Source organism: Aulonocara sp. 'chitande type north' Nkhata Bay, linkage group LG10 (assembly GCF_057382095.1).
Source record: "Aulonocara sp. 'chitande type north' Nkhata Bay isolate Kocher_YH1m ecotype deep benthic linkage group LG10, A_spYH_male_GT1.1, whole genome shotgun sequence".
Lineage (NCBI taxonomy): Eukaryota > Metazoa > Chordata > Actinopteri > Cichliformes > Cichlidae > Aulonocara > Aulonocara sp. 'chitande type north' Nkhata Bay.
The window spans coordinates 27315120-27337347 of NC_141353.1; the positions used below are offsets into that span (position 1 = coordinate 27315120).

General features: G+C 43.2%; 1 protein-coding gene across 6 annotated transcripts; it reads right to left on the minus strand.

The window, feature by feature from the left end:
• Nucleotides 1-941: 941 nt before the first annotated feature.
• On the minus strand, nucleotides 942-21615 carry rabgef1 (RAB guanine nucleotide exchange factor (GEF) 1). Of its 6 annotated transcripts, XM_086309359.1 has the most exons (12): nucleotides 21483-21512; nucleotides 17761-17911; nucleotides 16363-16515; nucleotides 15847-15932; nucleotides 14458-14640; nucleotides 14055-14251; nucleotides 9078-9241; nucleotides 8890-8971; nucleotides 8618-8750; nucleotides 8043-8134; nucleotides 5753-6009; nucleotides 942-3762 (listed from the first exon to the last, which is right to left on the minus strand). In XM_086309359.1, the coding sequence occupies exons 4-12, from the start codon at nucleotides 15870-15872 to the stop codon at nucleotides 3352-3354; spliced, it is 1545 nt and encodes a 514-aa protein (XP_086165485.1). In that variant the 5' UTR covers nucleotides 15873-15932; nucleotides 16363-16515; nucleotides 17761-17911; nucleotides 21483-21512; the 3' UTR covers nucleotides 942-3351. The 6 variants fall into 6 exon arrangements, with proteins under 6 accessions (XP_086165485.1, XP_086165484.1, XP_086165483.1 ...); XM_086309358.1 differs by having other exon boundaries at nucleotides 16363-17911; XM_086309357.1 differs by lacking the exons at nucleotides 15847-15932; nucleotides 16363-16515 and having other exon boundaries at nucleotides 17785-17911; nucleotides 21483-21601.
• Nucleotides 21616-22228: the final 613 nt, after the last annotated feature.

Consider the following 22228-nt stretch of genomic DNA (forward strand, 5'->3'; position numbering starts at 1 on the left):
ATGATGGACAGCCTGTTTTTTAACCACACATACTGACACTGGCAGCTCGTTACCTGCAGTATGACCCATAATTAAAAGAGAATTTTATGTTTTTTTACTGTGTGAATTTTCTGGCGTTTAACGGTTCATCTAGCAGAGGCCACAGAAACAGAGACTGTTGTGGAGGGCTGCACCCATGAAGAAATATGAAGAGATAAAATTACTATTGAGCAGAACTGTGTTCAGCTCCACTGGAAAAACTAAATAACCAGCATTGTTATTTTATGCATTGCTAATACTAGGAACAAAAACTTAAACCCTGATCTCTGATACATGAGACCTCTGTAAAGGAAATTGCTGATAAATCTGAAACTGCACAAAAATAGCTGGATTTGGCCAAAATGATACAATTTTAAATTGATGTTTCTTTTGTTTTTAAATTGCCAAATTGTTCAATAAACACTCCAGATTTAACCATTAAATGATTACTTTTTGTAATCATTTAATGGTTCAGTCTTGACAGGGTTAATGCTTTTAACATTTTTGTGTACACGCCATCGGTGAGGTCTTTGTCAGTATGGTGGCTGTAAAACTATCCATCCATCCATCCATCTATTCGCTTCCGCTTATCCTTTTCAGGGTCCCGGGGGGCGCTGGAGCCCATCCCAGCTGTCATAGGGCGAGAGGCAGGGTACACCCTGGACAGGTCGCCAGTCTGTCGCAGGGCGGCTGTAAAACTAACAATGATTTAAACCTCTGGCTCAGAATTCATTAACAATTTCAGCTGTTTTTATGTCCTATTATTTACAACAAATAACATTAAAAGTCAAAATTTCCTCACCGATTAAATTTTTATTTTTTTCAAAGTCACCCAGTGGGCCGTGCTGGACCCTTTGGTGGGCCTGTCATGGTCCCTGGGCCATATGTTTGACAACCCTGGAATAAGGAACAAGACCAAAACATTTGTTTTTGTTTTCTTTATTCCACTCAGAAAAAAAAACAAAAAATAAAAAAAACAAAACAACATCATCCATCACTCCAATATTTATTAACTGTGCTAATTTTTTCATGTGATTCATCTGAAGTTTTCACTTTAATTTACTTAAAACTTTAGTTAAGTATTAGTTAAAGTTAAAGTAGCAGATTTACTTCACAAGTCTGGCTCATCACACATTGTTTTTCAATTTCAATTCAACAGATTTCATTATTTTTCATACACACTCAAAATATTTCAGTTACATCTTAAGGCATAAATCAATTTTTTTAAATCACAAACATATAAAATTTATATGAAATAGCTGGGAACTGTAGCTTAGAGTGAATAGTGAAATCACATGGGACTAATTTCAGCTGTGGATTAATACACATTTGGCGCTGCTGCTACTGCCTGAACATGTCGCTCCGATATTAGAGCTCTGTGGCACAGAGAAAAAGAAATGTACAGCAAAAACCTTTTCAAGATCAAGCGGTTGTTACTGAGGATTAAACAAGCCACACGTGGCAAATGGAGATGCTTTTTGCAGCTGAGTAAATTTACAGTAATCACACATTTTATAGGCTTTTATACGATCCCTTTGCTTTTATTTCAGCGACTAGCAATGTTATTGGATTTGACAGTACTTAAAAGATCCTCAGTCAATAAATAAACACAGAAACAGGACCAGGAGTGATTTAAAGTGGCAGACACTGGACTGTTTTAACAATATACAGTACACAAAATGAGATTTAAAAAAAAAAAAAAAAAATCTAAAATACATTAGTAATAGTATTTTTTATCATGTAACATGCGTATTTTTGCAATGGTTTGTTACTGAGGCCGGTATGTGGTGCAGAAAGCCAGACAAACACTGTAAATCTTTAAAAACAAATAAAAAAAACCACACAGTACAATATTGAAACATAAATTACACAAAACCTGAAGTGTGTATTCAGGGTAAATTCATGCTTGCAGGATAATTGTAAGCGGTTCTGTGTTAGAAATGTGTAAGACCTGAATTTCTTTTCTCCACAAAATGACAAACGTGAAACTGTCCTCAGACTAAAACATCGATCTGCAGGCCTGCAGATGTTTAAACTTCCACGGCAAAAAAAATTCAAGACTGTGGCAGATAACAATGGCAGCTGAAGGTGTTACAGGGAAACCGTAATTGCACACACACACACACACACACACACACACACACACACAGAGGTTTAACTGCAGTAGTCTGCTTTTTAATTTATTTCTCTTGCGGGATCGCTTTTTAGTGAAATAAAGAGTGAACATGTAAAGAAATGTGGGCAAACAAGCTTATCATTTAGGAGCTTATTTTGTCATTAATAAGAGCAAAATCAAAATCACAGCTGACAATAAGTGATAGTCGTCTGAAGCTGGTTGTTGTATTTGCGCACTTAAAATCTATTTTAATTGTTACGTAAATTTAGGTACGTTTATTTCATATCATATCATCATTTAGTACTAACACGAGTATTCTCTTCTCCAGCCTGTCAGCATCATCTGCCTGTAACAGCAGCTGGTGAGTTTAATATGTGCTATATTTTTGCCATTTCTTTCTCATAAATTTGTTTGTTTTTGGTTACATAATTACCTGTTATTTTTCATAAACATTTTTACAGCAAATTTGCTATTTTTTCCTTGCAAACTTGTCCAGTTTTTCTCATGAATTTCTTTCTTAAAACTCTTTTAAAAAATTGTTTTTTATTGACAATTTTTTCCTTGTAATTTGACCATTTATTTATGAGAAATTAGCCATTTCTTTTCCTCATAAGTTTTTAATGCAAACCAGCCTGTTTTTTCTCACCACTTTACAAAGTTTTTTTCCCTAATAAATTTCCTATTTTCTTCTAAAATGACCCTTGACCACACCTTTTTTGATGAACCTACTAAATTTTGTTTCAAATTTATTTGTTTTTTCTTTGCTTTGTTTTGTCCATTTGGTGTTGAATAAAAGTGAACTGTGCAACATAACTGCAGAAACCTCGACAGCTAAAAGCCAAAACTGAGCTGCCAAATACAGTTCCTGCAGTTCCATAAATGGCCACATGAGGCAGTCTCATAAATGGAGACTGTCAGCATAAACTTCCATGTAAAATGCCCCAAAATACAACTAACTTATACAAAAAGAAATGTTCCATAGCTCATGCATCCCTTGTTAACAGTTGTACGTGGAGTGTGTTTTTATAGTTACAGTTATAATAATAATAATCAAATAAAAGCAGCTTCTCCCTGTAGCTCACCCCTCTCTCTTCCTTTTTCTGACTGAAATGACTTCACTTTAAATTTAAGGTGCAGAGGCTACTGGGAAACTCCCATTTTCAAAGTAAAGTACCTTCATGGCATGCGAAATGCTTCTTCTCCCTTTACTGACTTTACTACCCTGCGAACACCTGGGGGGTCAGCGGCGGCGGCAGGTTGTCGTTGTCTATGTTGTTGGCATCAATGGCAGAAACTGTGCAGGTCAGCGGATATTTTTCCAGGATGTCGTTCACCTCCCGCTGGACGCTCTCGGTCCAGGAGAGCAGGTCAGCCTGGAGGCTCTGAGCGGCCTCCATCACCTTCTCCTGCCGGCTGCTGATGGTCGACAGCTGCTCCAGATTGTGGTTGAGCTGGGCCAGGACAGGGTTGGTGGCAGCCACGCCAGCTCCTGGACCGGTGTGGGGCCACTCGCCCTCTGCGCTGCTGCATCTTGGCGAGGCTTGGCCCGACATGTAACGCTCAAACTCCTCCGGGGAGAGATTGAGAGACTGAGCGTCCAACTTCTCGATGAAGGCAGCTGCACAGCACTAAAAAATAAAAATTTATTAATTAATTTAAAAAAAAAAGAAAACCAACTGAAATCATGGATGATTTTCTGACAGCACGTCAAACTGAGTCACAGAGAGCCAGATGGCCTTATGTTACAAGGGTTAGTCCAACATTTTGGGGAACAAGAGTGCCATGACGTGACAGTTATGCTTCTCTAAAGAGTCACATAAACGTCTCTGCAGGCCTCATTTAAAGCCTGTTAGGATGCAGGTATAAGCACACATGAAAATTAAACCAACTCGGAAATATACTCACCGGCTACAATATCAGATACACCTGTTCAACCACTCGTTAATGCAAATATCTAATCGGCCAATCACATGGTATCAACTCAGTGCATTTAGGCATGTAGTCGACCTGCCAAGCATCATAATAAGGACAAAACATGACATAAGAGAAACTGAACGTGGCATGGTCGTTTGCCCGAATATTTCAGTAACAGATTATCTGCTGGGATTTTCCCACACAGCCAAAGGAAGCGGTCAGTTCTCTGGGAGAAAATGAGGAAGCCAGAGGTCAGAGGAGAATGACCAAACTCCTTTGAGCTGTTAGGAAGGCAACAATAACATAAATAACTACTCATTACGACCAAGATGTGCAGAAGAGCATCTTTAAATTTACAGCACATCACACCTTGAAGCAGATGGGCTACTGCAGCAGAAGACTACACCGGGTGTCGCTCCTATCAGCTAAGAATAGAAAACTGAGGCTACAATTCACACAGGATCACCAAAATTGGACAACAGAAGATTGGAAAAATGTTGCCTGGTCTGATGAATCTCGGTTTCTGCTGTAACACTTGGATTGTTCCTACTATGCCGTGAAGATGCAAGAATCGGATCCTAGCAAAGTATAACTAATAAAGTGGCCTTTGAGTGTGTTTGTTGTTCTGCTTAGCTTAGTGAGGAAGAGCTTGTGTGGCTCTGTCTGAAGGCCATGCGATTGCACCTATCAGTGCCTCTAAAACTGGCAGATAAGAAATAACCTTATATAATGCTTGTTTCTTTAAAAGAAAAAAAAAAAGCAGATAGAGACATTTAAGCCCTTCAAATCTGAAAAATGTATTTGTCTATGACATAACACTCATTAAATACTCCATACTCCCACATATATTTGGATATTATTCATTAAGGGGTTTAATTACATTTGGACAAACTGTGCCGTCAGTAAAGGGAACTAAGTGCACGAATAGCTCAGCAAAGACAATAAAGAGGCGCTCCACATTCCCAGCATTTAAGGCACATCTTGAACAGTGGTCTTATGTTATGTAAATTAGCAGGTTTGCTAGGTTTGGTGTATTGATGTTTGTTAACATGTGTTGGCTGCTAAATAACCACTGAAATCTTTACTCTGATTTTACAGTTATAACACAAAACTTATTTCACTTTTCATTATCTGGATTTATCAATTTTTACTGTAAAATCTCTCAGAATCCTCCAAATTTAACTTTCAGAGACTCAAGTAAAAACTACAAATAAATAATTAATCCGTTCACAATAAAATCCAACAGGAAGAAGCAGAAATTTGTCACAGTTTAGAAGCTTTGACCAAAAAATGTTCATGCATAATGTTTGCCAATTTAGCTTAAGTATACAAAAACACATTAAATCGGCTTTTCTGCCACCTGAAGCAAACACACTTCTTAGGTAAAACAACACAAATCGATTCCTTATAATGAATCCTGGAAGGAAATTACCGACACTACAACTACACTTTTTTTTCCTCTGTGCATTTTTTGTTAGTTTGGGTTTATTTACTCAATGCACTGAATTCTTTCAAGTAAAGCAGCTCAGACTCATTGCCTTTCTCGTGCATGATGTCATTGTGCTCTCATGAACAATCACCCCTCAAAATCTGTTGGTGAGGCAGGAGAAACACTATTACAGACATGTTAAACTACCCTCATTGGACCCCAGGTCATCAGCTTGAACAGGCTTTGAAGTAGGACAAGAAGAAAGAAAAACAGACCAGGTTGGTGAAGTAGTATCCATCCTCTCCGGTCATCAGCCTGCTGGGGTTGCAGAATCGGGTGATGTACTGGATGTTGGACTGAAGTCGTGGAGGATTAGCCTTCAACACGATGTAAATGAGCGCGGGGAGAAAGTCGTCGGCGGACGCCGGCTCGTTCTTGGTGATCCTAATAGCGCTGAAGATGTGTTTACTGCAGTGTGTGATGCAGGCCAGTTTGTCCCGAGGAACCCTCTTCGAATCCATCTCAATGATATCTGGAACAGACCAAGATTCGCTCATGAAGGCTGAAACAAAGAGCTAATCAGGTCACACGTTTATTAAGTAAAACTTATTTGTTCTGCTCTGGAGGTAAAATATATATAAGGATGATTTACAAATGACTTATTTCCATCCTGGCACTTAAAGAACATTATATATTCACAGCAGAGCGTCTGTCTTCACCATCTGCAGCACCAGACGTCGCACGGCGCTGCCAGATCAAATCCATTAGCAAGTTAAGCTCATTTCTACACATGAAGGATGGATGGAGCGACTGTTTGAAAGCCATACAGCTCAGTTTTAAAGACTACAAAGACAAGAAAAACCTCTTCAAAGGCAGACAAAAGGCTGCTTATTTCTCAAAGGAGAACATAGAACAAAGAGCAGATATACACTCTTTTTCCACAATATTAAGAACACCTGCCTGAAACAGCCTATGTCCCCTCTGGGCTACAAAAACCATCAGGAGGTGTCCTGTGGCTCATATCCGTTGGGATAGGACCCTGTAGATAGGCAGTGGCTGATAGGCTTAACTTAACTGTGTGAAACTGTCTCTGTTCTTTGGATTATTGAACTTTAGTAAATGATTAAACTTCAGATAAAAACTCACTAGGTTTACAAGAACAGCCAATCAACTGCAATGCACACAGCATTATTGCCTCAGGCCCAAGATGGAAAGGTTGCCAGCGTCATTAAAGGGGGCAAGTTTCACTGACCCTATCGCCCTTCTAGATGTGTGTGGATGCACTGAGCGGGACAAAATGTTGTTTATTTGGAGTTTAAACAACAGAAATTGTTAAAATGTTCAATAAACTATATTTTCTGACATAATTTTGTAATATAATGTATACTTTATTTATCCCTGTATAGAAATTACTCTCTGCATTTAACCCATTCACTCTAGCGAAGCAGTGGGCAGCCAATCCAGCACCGAGGGAGCAGTGTGTAGGGACGGTACCTTGCTCAGGGGTACCTCAGGATAGCCATTCAGTGGATTTTAACCCCCGACCTTCAAACCACTCTACCTACTCAGCTATCCCTGCCCCTAATTTTGATAAATATTTGCAGACATTGATGTAAAGATGTGCACAGTCAGGATTTCTCAGTCTGCACCTTTTCCCATGCTGGATCACCTACAATTTTAATAAAAGACTCATAAATGGAGTAAATGAGTCAAACTAAATTTAAGTGAGTCTAAGCAGTGAAGGTGAACCCTCATGGACTGCTGGCACATCTGTGTGTGAAGTTATAGACATGTTATAAAAAGGCATAATTCACAGAGGTCAAAGCCATGTTTTGTAGGTGGCTGTAAATATGGTTTTTAATGCTGTTAACTTTTAAGATTTTAACATGGGAGTCTATGAGGACAGAGCCACTTTTGGAGCCAGCCTCAAGTGGCCATCAGAAGAACTGCAGTTTTTAGTTTGGGGTTCTAATTCACATTTTCAATCACTTTCAGTAGCAGGGTTTCAGACCGTCAAGGCCTTTGCCTTTGACTGCAACGGATCCCTACAGGAGAGATGGCCCATATTCAGGTGGATTTATACATTTCGCTTCTGGAGATGGATGGATTGCAATTCTGGGAGCTTGGAAGCTCTTCATTGTGTTTTTCGAGCTGTTCCTCAATATTTTTTTGCAGAATGGCGGGGTCTATTATCTTTCTGGGGTAGGCCACTGTCTTTAAAGGGTTGGGAGTCATTTCTAGGTTTCCAACAGCATGTACCAGGCGGGTGACAGATGTCCACTTGACTTCCAGCACCCAGTGACTCTGTGGTTTGTAACCATTTTCTGTACAATTTTACTTGGATTTTTAACTCCCCGAAACTGTTTCAATGAGGACACATTGTGTGTGGCAGAAACAAGTGAGGACAGCAGTGATACTCATGACCAATCATTTATCTGATGGAGTAAAACATTCACTCTTTTTTAACTCAGATTTTGGTCTCTGTGAAGTTCACGACAAAACTGCAAAACGACAGCACCGCTAGGATCAAGCGCAATCAAACAGCACGTCTGAGCGCTTGCTGACCTGTTATCGCTTTCACCACATTCTCAGAGACTTCCGGGATTTCTTCATCCATGGACACACAGAGCATCTGGATGGTCACCCAGTGCAAAGCCCTGCAACACAGAGAATCAGAATCAGAGAAAAAAAAAAGGCATACAAACATTGTGTTCATTCACGTAAGCCTGACACTCTTATTTTTTGTATTTTGTGTGTCTACATATGATGTAACCATACACATTTGTTACAGTCACTTCGCTCCAGGGTGACAAACACATCAGACACGTGCAGTCAGCAGCTGCCACTGTGCTTCCAAATGTAAGAAAAACACAGCTAAAAATGGCTATTGTGTAATCAACTGCACAGACTCAGAAAGCATTCAGACTGAAGTTTTCACAGGCGGATGAAGATTAAAGGCGAGCGCTGTGCACTGAGGCTTTCTATTCACCAGGCACACACAGCTTACACATAAAAACCCCATGTTTGCACAAAATCTAATGCCAAAGCCAGGAAAATCCACAAAAATGACAATGTGACATAAAATATTATATTCTAAAAACACCAGGCTGTGCTGAGTTGTTCAGTCCAGGAAGAACCACCTTATCCTGTTCTGTGTGGCCAAGTCCTTCCTCTCGTCATCAGTGGTTTCTGGACAGAAAACGCTCTTGTACAGACGAGTCATGATGTACTTTTCCACTTGGTCCATCACCTGCTCCACAGACTCAGAGGAGCCTGGTGAACAAAGGCACATTAGAGCATATAAAATACTGCTTGTGCTGCCATCTAGTGGCTTCTCAGACTGTTTGCGTTGAGAATGTCTTAATGATTGTTTTAAATACTTGAGGTAAAGTTGCAACTTCTGCAATCCTACCTTTAAAGTGAGTCATCAGGCGGTCGGCCAAATTCTGGTAGAAATCTTGAACGCACTCTGACAGCTCATCGGCACCCAGGTCCTGTTGACAAAAGACCTTAGAAGGTTCTTCGCGTGGAAAGTCATGGAAACATTCAAAAGTAAACGACTGGTGTCATTGAGTCAATGAGCGTCAGAGTACGTCGCACCTTCTTGCTTGACATGTTCACGAGGAAGACTCGGCACTGCTTGTGGATCTCCCGGCCGGGCTTCTGGAGGTTTTTCAGGAAGTCCACAAAGTCTTTGGACACTTGGTCCGTATCGAAGCTTGCGTGGCGGCTGATGGACGGACTGGTTTTACCTTCTTGGGTTTCTAGTTAGGGAAAAAAAAAAAATCAAGTTTAAAATAAAACAATAATTCTCCCCCCAATAGGTGTATATGTGTAGGTACTTCAGATAAACATGTATTACTTACTCTCATCATAGGACACATAACTCCCTACGCAGCTGTCATGCCACTAAATAATTGCAAGAATTACCTCTTCAGAGCAAAATTTTTAAATTTCACAGCAAAACACCAAAAAATGTTTTTGTCATTTGTCACAAGTTATTATAAATGCTGTGCAACATCAAGTGTGGATGAAGGAGTGCCCCCCCTTACACCATCAGAGGAACTCAGGACACTTGTAATGTCCATTCACTGAACACTGTATTAAGTACAACTTAACTTAAAGAGATTAGACTGTGAATGGATGGAAGTAATTGGCAACAATACTCAGCTAGGCTGTGGGCTTTAGATGATGCACAGTTGGTACTAAGGAGCCCAAATGTGTGCCAAGAACATATCCCGGACACCGGACACATCCTGAACCACTGATACAGGGCTGGGTGGTTCATGCTTTCATGTTGTTTACACTAAATTCTGACCTTACCACACGCCACAGCAGAAATCAAGACTCACAGACCAGATAACATTTTTCCAATCTACTATTTTTTAAAATTTTGGTTAACCTATGTGATTTGTAGCCTCAGCTTCCTGCTCTTAGCTGAGAGAAATGGCAGTCAAGGTGGTCTTCTGCTGCTGCTGCAGCCTATCTGCTTCAAGGCTCCACATGCTGTGAGCTCAGAGATTCTCTTCTACAATAACTATTTGAGTGACTGTTGCCTTCTTATCAGCTCAAAGCACTCTGGCCATTCTCCTCTGACTTCCTGCAGGATTTTCTCCTTTTCAAACTATATTTGTTAAACCCTAGAGATGCTTCCAGCAGATCAGCAGGGTCTGAAATACTGGCTCATCTAGTACCAACAACCATCCCACGTTTAAAATCTTTTAAATCACCTTTCTTCATCCTTCTGATGCCTGGTTTGAACTTCAGTTGTTGTTATCCTCTGACCAACAACTGCATGATACCCCTAGAACAACAACATCTGTTTCCACCTTAAGATTTAAAAACAAAGGAAAGCTATAAACATTTAAATATTACTTTCAGGTTCTTTTAACTGAATGGACTGAGAAAAACAGCAATTCTCCTCAGCTTTGGCAGCCAAAGCAAACTAAGCTTTATGCAAACTAAGACATTTTTTAATGTGGCAAGCAGCTGGGTGCTCTGATGACAGGGGAAGAATATAGATGTTGTTCTTAGGACAGAAACCACTTTCTAAAGTCAGCATGTGCTTCCCGAAGTCTTCATTTTTCTTGGGACCTCCAGCTGTATATTAAACCACCACTGATGACTTATCATCAGTAACCATCCTCATTTGAAGAGCTGTTATCACCACAACCCATCCATCCATCCATCCATCTTCATCCGCTTATCCGAGGTCGGGTCGCGGGGGTAGCAGCCTAAGCAAAGAGGTCCAGACCTCCCTCTCCCCAGCCACCTCCTCCAGCTTGTCCGGGGGAATACCAAGGCGTTCCCAGGCCAGCCGAGAGATATAATCTCTCCAGCGTGTCCTGGGTCTGCCCCGGGGCCTCCTCCCGGTGGGACATGCCTGGAACACCTCGCCCAGGAGGCGCCCAGGGGGCATCCTTGCCAGATGCCCGAACCACCTCAGCTGGCTCCTTTCGATGTGGAGCAGCAGCTGCTCTACTCTAAGCCCCTCCCGGATGGCCGAACTTCTCACCCTATCTCTAAGGGAGAGGCCAGCCACCCTTCGGAGGAAGCTCATTTCCGCCGCTTGTATCCGCGATCTCGTTCTTTCGGTCACTACCCACAGCTCGTGGCCATAGGTGAGGGTAGGGACGTAGATCGACCGGTAAATTGAGAGCTTCGCTTTTACACTCAGCTCCCTCTTCACCACGACGGACCGGTGCAGCGTCCGCATTACTGCAGCCGCAGCCCCAATCCGTCTGTCGATCTCCAGCTCCCTTCTCCCATCACTCGCGAACAAGACCCCGAGATACTTGAACTCCTCCACTTGGGGCAGGAACTCATCCCCGACCCGGAGTGGGCACTCCACCCTTTTCCGGCTGAGAACCATGGCCTCAGATTTGGAGGTGCTGATCCTCATTCCCGCTGCGTTACACTCGGCTGCGAACCGCTCCAGTGCGAGCTGGAGGCCCTCACCCGATGAAGCCAACAGAACCACATCATCCGCAAAAATCAGAGATGAGATTCTGAGGCCACCAAAGCGAAAGCCCTCCGCCACTTGGCTGCGCCTAGAAATCCTGTCCATAAAAATTATGAACAGAACCGGAGACAAAGGGCAGCCCTGGCGGAGCCCATCACCCACCGGGAACGAGTCCGACTTATTGCCGGCAATGCGAACCAAGCTCTTGCAACGGTTGTATAGGGATTGAATGGCCCGTAGCAATGGGCCAGACACCCCATACTCGCGCAACACCTCCCACAGGACGCCCCGAGGGACACGGTCGAATGCCTTCTCCAGGTCCACAAAACACATGTAGACTGGTTGGGCAAACTCCCATGCACCCTCAAGTATCCTCGAGAGGACAAAGAGCTGGTCCAGTGTTCCGCGACCAGGACGAAAACCGCATTGTTCCTCCTGTATCCGAGGTTCGACTAGCGGACGAACCCTCCTCTCCAGCACCCTGGCATAGACTTTCCCGGGGAGGCTGAGGAGTGTGATCCCCCTGTAGTTGGAACACACCCTCCGGTCCCCCTTCTTGAAGATGGGGACCACCACCCCGGTCTGCCAGTCCACAGGTACTGCCCCTGATCTCCACGCAACATTGCAGAGACGTGTCAACCAAGACAGCCCTACAACGTCCAGAGCCTTCAGGAACTCGGGGCGGACCTCATCGACACCAGGGGCTCTGCCACCAAGGAGTTGTTTAACTGCCTCAGTGACCTCGCCCCCGGAAATCGGTGGGTCACACCCCTCATCCCCAGACTCTGCTTCCTCCCCGGAAGACGTGTCAGTGGGATTAAGGAGGTCCTCGAAGTATTCCTTCCACCGCCCGACAATTTTCTCAGTCGACGTCAACAGCGCTCCGCCAGCACTATACACAGTGCAGGTAGAGCACCGCTTTCCCCTCCTGAGACGCCTGACGGTTTGCCAGAATCTCTTCGAGGCAGTCCGAAAGTCTTTTTCCATGGCCTCTCCGAACTCCTCCCACACCCGAGTTTTTGCTTCAGCCACTGCCCGAGCCGCATTCCGCTTGGCCTGTCGATACCTGTCGGCTGCCTCCGGAGTCCCACAGGCTAACCAAGCCCGATAGGCCTCCTTCTTCAGCCTGGTGGCTCCCTTCACCTCTGGTGTCCACCATTTGGTTCGGGGATTACCACCACGGCAGGCACCAACCACCTTGCGGCCGCAGCTCAATGCAGCAGCTTCGGCAATGGAGACGCTGAACATGGTCCATTCGGACTCAATGTCCCCAGTCTCCCTCGGGATGCTGTTGAAGCTCTGCCGGAGGTGTGCGTTGAAGATCTCGCGGACTGGGGCCTCTGCTAGACGTTCCCAGCACACCCTCACTACGCGTTTAGGTGCACCAGGTCTGTCCAGCGTCCTCCCCCGCCACCTGATCCAACTCACCACCAGGTGGTGATCAGTTGACAGCTCAGCCCCTCTCTTTACCCGAGTGTCCAGAACATATGGTCGCAGGTCTGGTGATACGATTACAAAATCGATCATCGACCTACGGCCTAGAGCATCCTGGTGCCACGTGCACTTATGGACACTCTTATGTTCGAACAGGGTGTTCGTTATGGCCAAACTGTGATTAGCACAGAAGTCCAATAACAAAGCACCGCTCGGGTTCAGATCAGGGAGGCCGTTCCTCCCAATCACGCCCCTCCAGGTCTCGCTGTCGTTACCCACGTGAGCATTGAAGTCTCCCAGCAGGACAACAGAGTCTCCAGGTGGAGCACCTTCCAGCACCCCCCCCAGGGACTCTAAGAAGGCTGGGTACTCCGAACTGCCACTCGGCGCATAAGCGCAGATGACAGTCAGGACCCGTTCCCCGACCCTAAGGCGCAGGGAACAAACCCTCTCGTCCACCGGGAAAAACCCCAACGTACCGGCAGCAAGCCGAGGGGATATAAGAATACCCACCCCAGCCCGCCGCCTCTCACCAGGGGCAACTCCAGACTGAGACAGAGTCCAGCCCCTCTCCAGGAGACTGGTTCCAGAGCCCAGACAATGCGTAGAGGTGAGCCCAACTATATCTAGCCGGTACCTCTCAACCTCACGCACCAACTCAGGCTCCTTCCCCACCAGAGAGGTGACATTCCATGTCCCTATTGCCAGTCTTGGCAGCCGGGGGTCGGTCCGCCAGGGCCTCCGCTCCTGGCCGCCACCCGGCTCACAATGCACCCGACCCCTATGGCGCCTCCTGCGGGTGGTGGGCCTGCGGGAGGATGGGCCCATGTCTCCTCTTCGGGCTGTGCCCGGCCGGGCCCCATGGACTAAGGCCCGGCCACCAGACGCTCGCCCTCGGGCACCCTCCCCGGGCCTGGCTCCAGGGCGGGGCCCCGGTAACCCTATCCCGGGCAGGGTAAACTGTTCCCTCGATATTCACCACAACCTTCCACCGTAATTTCTTTTTACAACCTCCTGCAGTTGCTTATTATTGGCATGGACGTGGTAAGACACTAACACCAATATACACCTAATCCCAACCCCTGACTATTTCAGGCTAAAGCATGCAGCTGCGAGTTGATCAACAAAACACTCACAAAGCACCCCAAGTGCACACACATTGATGTTAATGAATGTGATACCTTTTTTAGAAGCAGTTCGTGACGAAGGGCTGAAGAACTTCTTGACGGTGGTCACTTTCCGAGTCTTTTCATTGGTTTTCTTCTCCTCAAACTTGGAGAAGGGACCCAGCGAGGCATGTCCAGGCTGCGGGGGCGTTGTGGACTGAGTCTGCACACCGTGACTGCTGGCATACGCTGCCTCCTCCTCTCGTTGCAGCCTGGAACCAAGCAAAGTTGATTAGAGGGGAAACAATAAGCTTGCAATGAGCACATCTGTTTCTTTTCAAATGAATGCACCTGGTTATTTATAAAGTGGTTCATTCATTAATGGAGCTATTTAGCACAATGTTCTGTGTTTCTGCTTTTAGCCTCTCTCACACTTTGCTTTCCTCTGGAGACGTTTGAGGACTGCTAAAGGTCTTACTTTTCTGCCAGTGCCCAGTCATCCTGGATCTGTTTCTGCCGTACCCGCTGGTACTCCTCCCTCCAGCACTTTGAGCACAGGCCCTGCCAGGCTGCGTTGCCATAGTAACCGCATCCTTTTTTGCACAGCAGGTCTGATTGGTCCACGTGTATCCCCCGTCGCTCCGTCCGCTGACTCATAATGCTGGACGACACGGGATGAAAAATTCATCATCTGATTTATTAGTGTGTTTGTATGCGCTGCTGGTCAGACCCATCTCCCCGCTGCTGCCTGCTTATGCAGCTCAGATTATTAAACAGTTTACACACACAGTTAAGGCAGGAATAACATGCCAGTCCAGCAGCGCTACACTAATAAAACTCTGCAATAAAAATGGAACGCTCTAATTATCGAGTTCTTTCGTAACACTCAGACACAGACTAAAATAAAAACAGTCTTAATACACACTCTTCGTAACTCAGTTTCACTTTGTCTTTCTCCTCTCCTTACTTCCTAGCATCCATGATTTCTTCCACCTTTTCCTGTATCTTAGTCCATCACAGGAAAGTTGAGAGAAATCAAAGGATGAAAAGTTATTTTAGCACCCTCTGGTGAATTTTTGATAATTTACAGTTTCTATTTTTACCCATATATAATAACTTCTAAGCATTATTTTTAATTTTCTGTTTGATTAGTATTTGCTTATGCAATTAACCATAGACTATATATAAAAGATGGACCTGAACCCTATGGCAGAGTGCCTTAAACCTGCAGCTCTTCTAACAGCCAGCATGACCTGCAATCTGTGTCTCAAACTCGTCTATCTAACAGTATTATTATTCATGATACAGAGAATAAAAGCCTTGACTTGGATGAATGCTAATTATTTTTTCACTGCAGTGTGGTTTCAGACCGCGCTTTGAAAAGATTTTCTATAACCGAGACTTTAAGTGGGGATTAGCTACTCAAGAGGTGTGACTAAAGGGACACATACCACATTTACCACTGTAACAACTTCCATGATGGATCTGAGTGACTATCAATGTGTCAAATGTCAGCATGTACACATTTCTGCTTGTTGTTTAAATAGTCAATGTATATTCGCACTAAGCAGCAGGCAACCATAATGGGGTTGGCGTTGGTGCCTGAGTTTGTATAGTAAAACATTCTGAACTTCTTAAGAAGTTCAGAATGTATCAGAATAATTAAAGTAAATATTCTGCATGTCACCTTGATGGGAATCAGTCTAAAATTGAGTTTCACTTTTAGGACCTGCGATCCTGACAGCAGATAAACCCTAACCTGCCTTTAATTCATGGCATTGTTCAAAAGAAACTTTGGTCTGTGACGCTGTAGAACACAAAGCCAGTTTCACTTGTTTATTACCTCTAACTATGATCTAAGAGTTACCTGCTCCCCAGTATGAAGATTTGCATGTCCTATTCATAGTTTTACAGCTCCAAGAGCAGCAGGTGAAAAACAAGCTTAGTCAGCATCTAATGCAGCGAAAGAATAGAGAATTATAAAGAACAAAATGTGAGAATACACAAGGAGGAAAGCCAGAAATCACTAGAAATACAAAAAGCTACACAGACGACACAACAAAGGAAAACTGAGAATAAAACTGAAATAAGATTAACTTGACTTGAACGAAGAAAGAGGAAGGCAGGGGAACGCCTAAAGTCAAAAGACAAACAGACGAGAGAAGGAGGAAGTGAATGAAAACACAAAATGGGAACTAGCTGAATACGACCCTGTTACAGGTAACTAAAGCTAACGAGTCTAAACAGATGTAAGAATACAGCGTAGCTCAAACCATAAACAGCCCAAAGAGCAGATCAGAAAATAAAAAAAACACATTTAAACTTCTAGATACAAGTAACTAAATTAAAGCAACAACTCTACAAGCAGTAAATTAAGTACTACCTGGAGCAGTGTTTCCCAACCACTGTGCTGCAGCACAAAGGTGTGCCATGAGAAATGATCAGGTGTGCTGTTTCCACCTGATTAGTGCTCTAAGCGACCGGCGTGAGTAATGGGCAGAACAATTACACTGTCTTCGACTAGAGGGAAGCACAACTGAAGAAGATGAAGAAGAAATTACATAATAGTCATGCTGTGAGTGAGACAGCACAGCGTGTAATAGCAATAGATAGTGATGGCCAAATGAAGCTTTCCGAAGCACTGAAGCTTGTATTGAAAAACGCTTCATTACTCGAAGCTTTTCAACACAGTCCTCTCCGGTGACATCTGGTGGTGAAAATTTTGAAGAGCAGCTTGAATCTGCAAAATAAAACGGACTGCTCAATTATCACTGCTCACTCAAGAGTGGAGTTCTCTCTGATATTGGGCCACCGTTCCGTTGCTTTGAACATGTAATTGGTTTTGTTTTCTCGATTGGGGGGCTGAAAAAAATGTAATGCGTATCTGCGTAATACATTTTGATCAATAAACTTTCCCTATTTAAACATGCACTATGGTGGCCTTTCTTTGCTCATAACTCCTTGATGTTGGTAAATACAATAAGTGAGCAATATATATAATATACATATGATAACGCACAGCACATTATGGAGTATGCCCCTGCTGTGAAGTCCTGCCTCCATCTACTTGTCGTTTAATCACTGGACAGCTGGACAGGTTCATACAAAATATTAGATTAGGCCAATTCCTATACATATTTTTGACCTAGGGGTGGGATTGATTGTGAACTGGAAAGGGAAAATGCTTAGGAAGCTGAGTATGGCTGCATCGTCACTGATTTGTAGAATCATTTTGATTCGATACAGGATCCGATTCAATTTGATTGGAATCTGGAAAGTTTTGCCTCAGTCAGAAATATTACAATTCTGGTCATTTAACAATATATATCCATAATTTCGTATCTATTAAAAGAAAGCTGACACATGTGAGACTTAATTAGAGATGTAAACAGAGAGTTATGAAAGCTGCAGCTGCAGAAGCCAGCGGAAAAAAAAAGAGGCAAACACAGCGCGGACCTGACGACACACCAAAATCTGATTCTGACGCGTCGGGTCCGCGCTCTGTGTTTACGTTTGTATGCAGAATCCGTAAACCTGCTCCCAGTTACTGTTTTAGCTGTATGGTGTTTGACGACATGTTGTGAGGTTTAACCTGATATGCTGGCGTTTCAGGCATAATAACGTTAATTTACAAATCGACGCAGGATTGTAATGAATCAATATCACTTTATTCAATTTAGCATGGATTGTAATCAGAAAGGCGATAATCAAAACCCACCCCTAATCAAGAACTTGCAAAGTAAAAACATGATCTATGTCAGGTAGCCCTTTTGTTATTTACATTTAAAAAGAGGATTAGTGTTACTGTGCGCTGGCTGAGTCTGTGCCCTGGAGAAAATCCACTTGCATGGAACAGAAGAGGCTGTGGAGTGCAGGAACCACACTGCAAGCTGGTAGATATGCAGGTATTCCTGGGTCCTGCAGACTATCACCTAAAAACAATAAACAAAATGATTTTCTAAACTGTAGCAATGTAATGTACGTATAGTGTCAAATACATTTTTGTAGTCTTCATCAGCTTTAATTCACATGGAAGTGTTCCTAAAGTCATATGCTGTAATGATATTTACATTATGAAAACATGATTTTGGACATTTCAGGTGTTTCACTTCGGCAGATAAAATGAATTGAGCAAAATCAACTCAAAATATTCCCACACGCCAGAACGTCCTCTCTTCCTCGCTGGCTCCATATCTGTCAGTGGAATGATCACCTCGTCGCTCTCTGTCACCATCAACACACTCCACGAATCCCGTGGATGATTCACTTCCTTATATCCGTTTGAATCAGGTACCGAAGCAGTTACGTGCGTAATGAAGCTTCGGACGTCACTGGTCACGTGACTTTTGCCAAACGAAGCAAGCCTCGACACAGTGCTTCTGAACCAGTGTGTTGTTTTTTTCGACACACGCTCCGGAGCGCCAGCTTCAAGCGGGCCATCACTAGCAATAGATAAATATTTGAAAAGAAAAAGTAGTCAATCTGACCTGGGTCCTGGAGAAATTCCGACCCAGATGAAGGCCTTTGCATGAGTAGCGGTCAAAAGAAAAACAAAAAGGTATACTGGAGACAAACCGAGTCAATTCCGCTATACCTGATGCGCAGGGGGAAAATGATCAATATGCTTTTTGTGATATTATTGTTTGGTGGTGTGCCGTGTGTATTTTCTAATGTGAAATATGTTCTGTGGCTCCAAAGGGTTGGGAAACACTGACCTAAAGCATAGATATACAGACGACCCACTCCAAAGGTGAACCTAAAATGCAAGGCTCTAATGACAGGTTCTCAGAATCAGTAAGAATCATGAGCTCCCAAAATGCAGGGAACACGACACTGCAGGCAAAAGATGGCTGCAAATGACAATATGCAGCAAAGTGGAAAAACACTCATCAAAGCAGGCTGTTTTGTTTGCTATGTAGGAATCTATTGTAGTGGAATATCTACTCATTCTTTTTTTTTTTTTAAACCAACTGCCTTTTGTTCTGTTGCTTTTTTGACATTATCTACTAAACTAGGCGGTGCTCACGCAAGGCAATCACACTTTTAAGGTTGTAGCACATAAACTTTGGAACAGCCTTTCTCAGCCTATCAGGTTCTATCAGGAATGTTAAACTTGCTAAAAACTCGTCTTCATAGGTTAGCTTTTCTTCATTACTGTCAGTTAAGTCAAATGGCACAGCAGGCCAAATAGCACTAAGTGGAAGTGGAATTTAATAATTTAACCAGTATTATTACATCTGATTGAATTACATCAGTCTGAAAACATGAGAATGAGAATATTGCACATATTACAGCAATTTTATTTGTTTCAGTTCTCACTTTGTTCAATTTAACTTCATAATTATTCTATAAATGTTGCATGAACAGCAGTAATAAATGATAATGGGATCGCTGTGTTTCCTGAATTATTTCTGCATAGGAAATAATTCTTTGGGGTTTTTTTCGTTTAGCAGATGATGCAAATACAGAAACTACTACAAACTAAATTAAAACTAAAGTGAAACACGTGAACTCACACAGAACCTAGCTGAAACTAAGAAGATGTAAAAGCAAAGATTTTAATAATAAAAATTAAAACTAATGAAAAATGCAGTGTTCGAGTCCTCTGAGCAAGCATTCAAATACATCAGAATTACTGTTACCTATGATGTCATGTACTCAATTATCTATATTAGTCTAAGCATCCACTGGATTATTGTTGGTGGTGATGTTTTCCTCCAGTTCACAGTTATCCTATAGCGCTCTGAGGAAGTACAAACACCATAGGAACATAGTAACAACTGCCAATATCCCCGGATTATTGGACAGGCCCAGAATACATGATCCCCAATGAACCTGCAGCTCCTCCAATCTTTATCTGATGCTGAGACCTGAGAGTCTCTAAAAACTCTAATTTATTCTTCCAATCAAAATTTTTCCCATAGATTACTACTAATACCTTTGTGACAATTCATACACATGTCCACCCGGGCGCTGTCCTCAGTGGACACACTTAATCCAAGCTCGGGGTCTAAGGAGCTGGAAAGAAAAGCGTCTGGACTTCTCTAAGTTGCTTGAAGACGTTTCACCTCTCATCCAAGAAGCTTCTTCAGTTCTAGGGTCAAATGGTGGAGAGTCCCAGATTAAAGCCCTATGCGAGTGTCCCCCCAAGACAGACATGGGCCCCCTGTTGATCCTCTACTGAATCACAGGAGTCCAGGTGTGAAAATGGGTGTAGGTCACAGTCAGCTAAGGTTTCAGGTGAACCCGCTGTGAAACCTAGCCCCACCCTATCATTAATCCAAGCTCCCACTTTTCTTTTATATTGAGGCTGTTTTCTATTTATAGCACATCACACATGTAAGTGTCCCAAGTCCCAAGTTGAAAGTGTGTGTGTGTACACACAAATTAATAAATCATATTGACCTACTAATAAGAATGAGTACTTTAACTCTTTAAGTATATTTTGATGCTAAGACTGATTAGCAGGGTGTGACTTTTACTGGACTTCTTATTGCACGATCTGATATCGTGGTATTGGTGTTGTTCCCAGATCAACATAGTAAATGTTGTTCCAGGATCAACATTGCAAGTGACCAATCAGAATGTTGTGACGTCATACTTTTGCGACTTCAGGAAAAACCGCCATAAAACAAAAAACTGTACTTAAGCTGCGAGAAACCGCCTCTGTCCGCTGATCAACGGACCCTGACCCTAACCCTTTAATAAACGCTAAGCAGAATTGATATTGTCCTTGCAACACTGGAATTTCATAAATGCACGAATGGCTTGGCACGCCAAAGAATAACGTCACAACAATGAGATTAGTCACTTGCAATATTGATCTTGGAACAACATTTACTATGTTGTTCCAGGATCAACACCAACGCGACGATATCAGATCATCCACTTCTTATTCAAGACAAAACAATGTTTAAACTCTTCTGCAGGACACAGGGCTGCAGCGGTTTCCACATCTGTTTTTCTCCTGATCAAGCATTTTGATTTGCCGTGGGCCCCCCACTGCCGTGATCCTGGGCGCTGCCCTGTCCATTACAACCATAAGAGGGCCATGAACGCTCTTGCAACTCCCGACACCCCCCAGCTGCTTCTTTGTTCCAGCTTCCAAAAGACGGTTTGTTAAACCGTTATTACGTTCCAGCTACAGCTTCAGGGCAGATTTAAAGCTCCCGAGCAGTTCAAACAGTGAAGAATGACCCGCCTTATGAAAATGTTTCGCTACCCTGTATTTTTGTATCACCCAAATCTCTCACGGGTGGTCGATTTAGCTAAGATCAGACCGTCGCAAATACACACAAAACAAGTTTCAGCCCTCCTTCAAGTCCTTAAAGCTTTCAATCAGGTTTCCCTTTCAATTTTTCTGGAGTCTGGAGGTCATCGAGCAGCCAGTCCAGCTGTGTTTTAACGGCCGTCGCAGGAAAATAAGGCAGCTAAATAAAAATATTACTTGTTTTGTTACTTTTTGAACACGCCGTGTGCCCGCTGTGCCGATCAGGTACTCACCTGTTTGTGATTTCACTGTCCAGGAGCTGGAAACAGACCTCCGCCTCCGATGCGTTTGTGCCCGGTATGCTGATCAGACCGTGAGGGTCTGGACGACTACGTCATCACGCAGACAACACGGAAGTCCGGCAGCTACGCGATATCTCATTTTAACTACCCAGAGCGGAAGTAGAAACGTACAAGACTCTCCTAACCAAGGATTGTGGTTAGAGTGCCTTCGGTTTCAGATGGAGGACTTATTTTAAAGAATGGGTTATTGTTGTCATATTGATGAACAGGCTGAGATCATACACAATATGCAGTTTCGACTTTCTCACTTTTCGCACACCCATTGACTCTCTCGTCCTTACATGTTCATTGTAATTTACACCTCCCAGAAGAAAGGCGCAAAACCTTCACATAAAGTGTTCTTGTAAGTTAACAACAGATCTGAAACTAAACATTTTGAACTTGGCAGACCCCTGGGGTACACGTCTGAAACCGTTTACATTCATGTTTACAACAGTTGCCTCAAAGCGCGTTAAGGCAACTGTTGTTGTGATTTGGAGCTCTAAAAATAAAATTGAATAGAATATGAATTCAATATAGAAACGAGACTCTGCATGCTTGTGGAACTGTTATGTATAATTTGTCTGGAAGAAAGCTTCTTCTCTCGAAAAAGTACATCATAACATCTGAGCAAACCGGACGTCGTGGGGTTTCTTGGCCAAACCATTGAAGATGTTTGGCCATAATGTACAGCACCA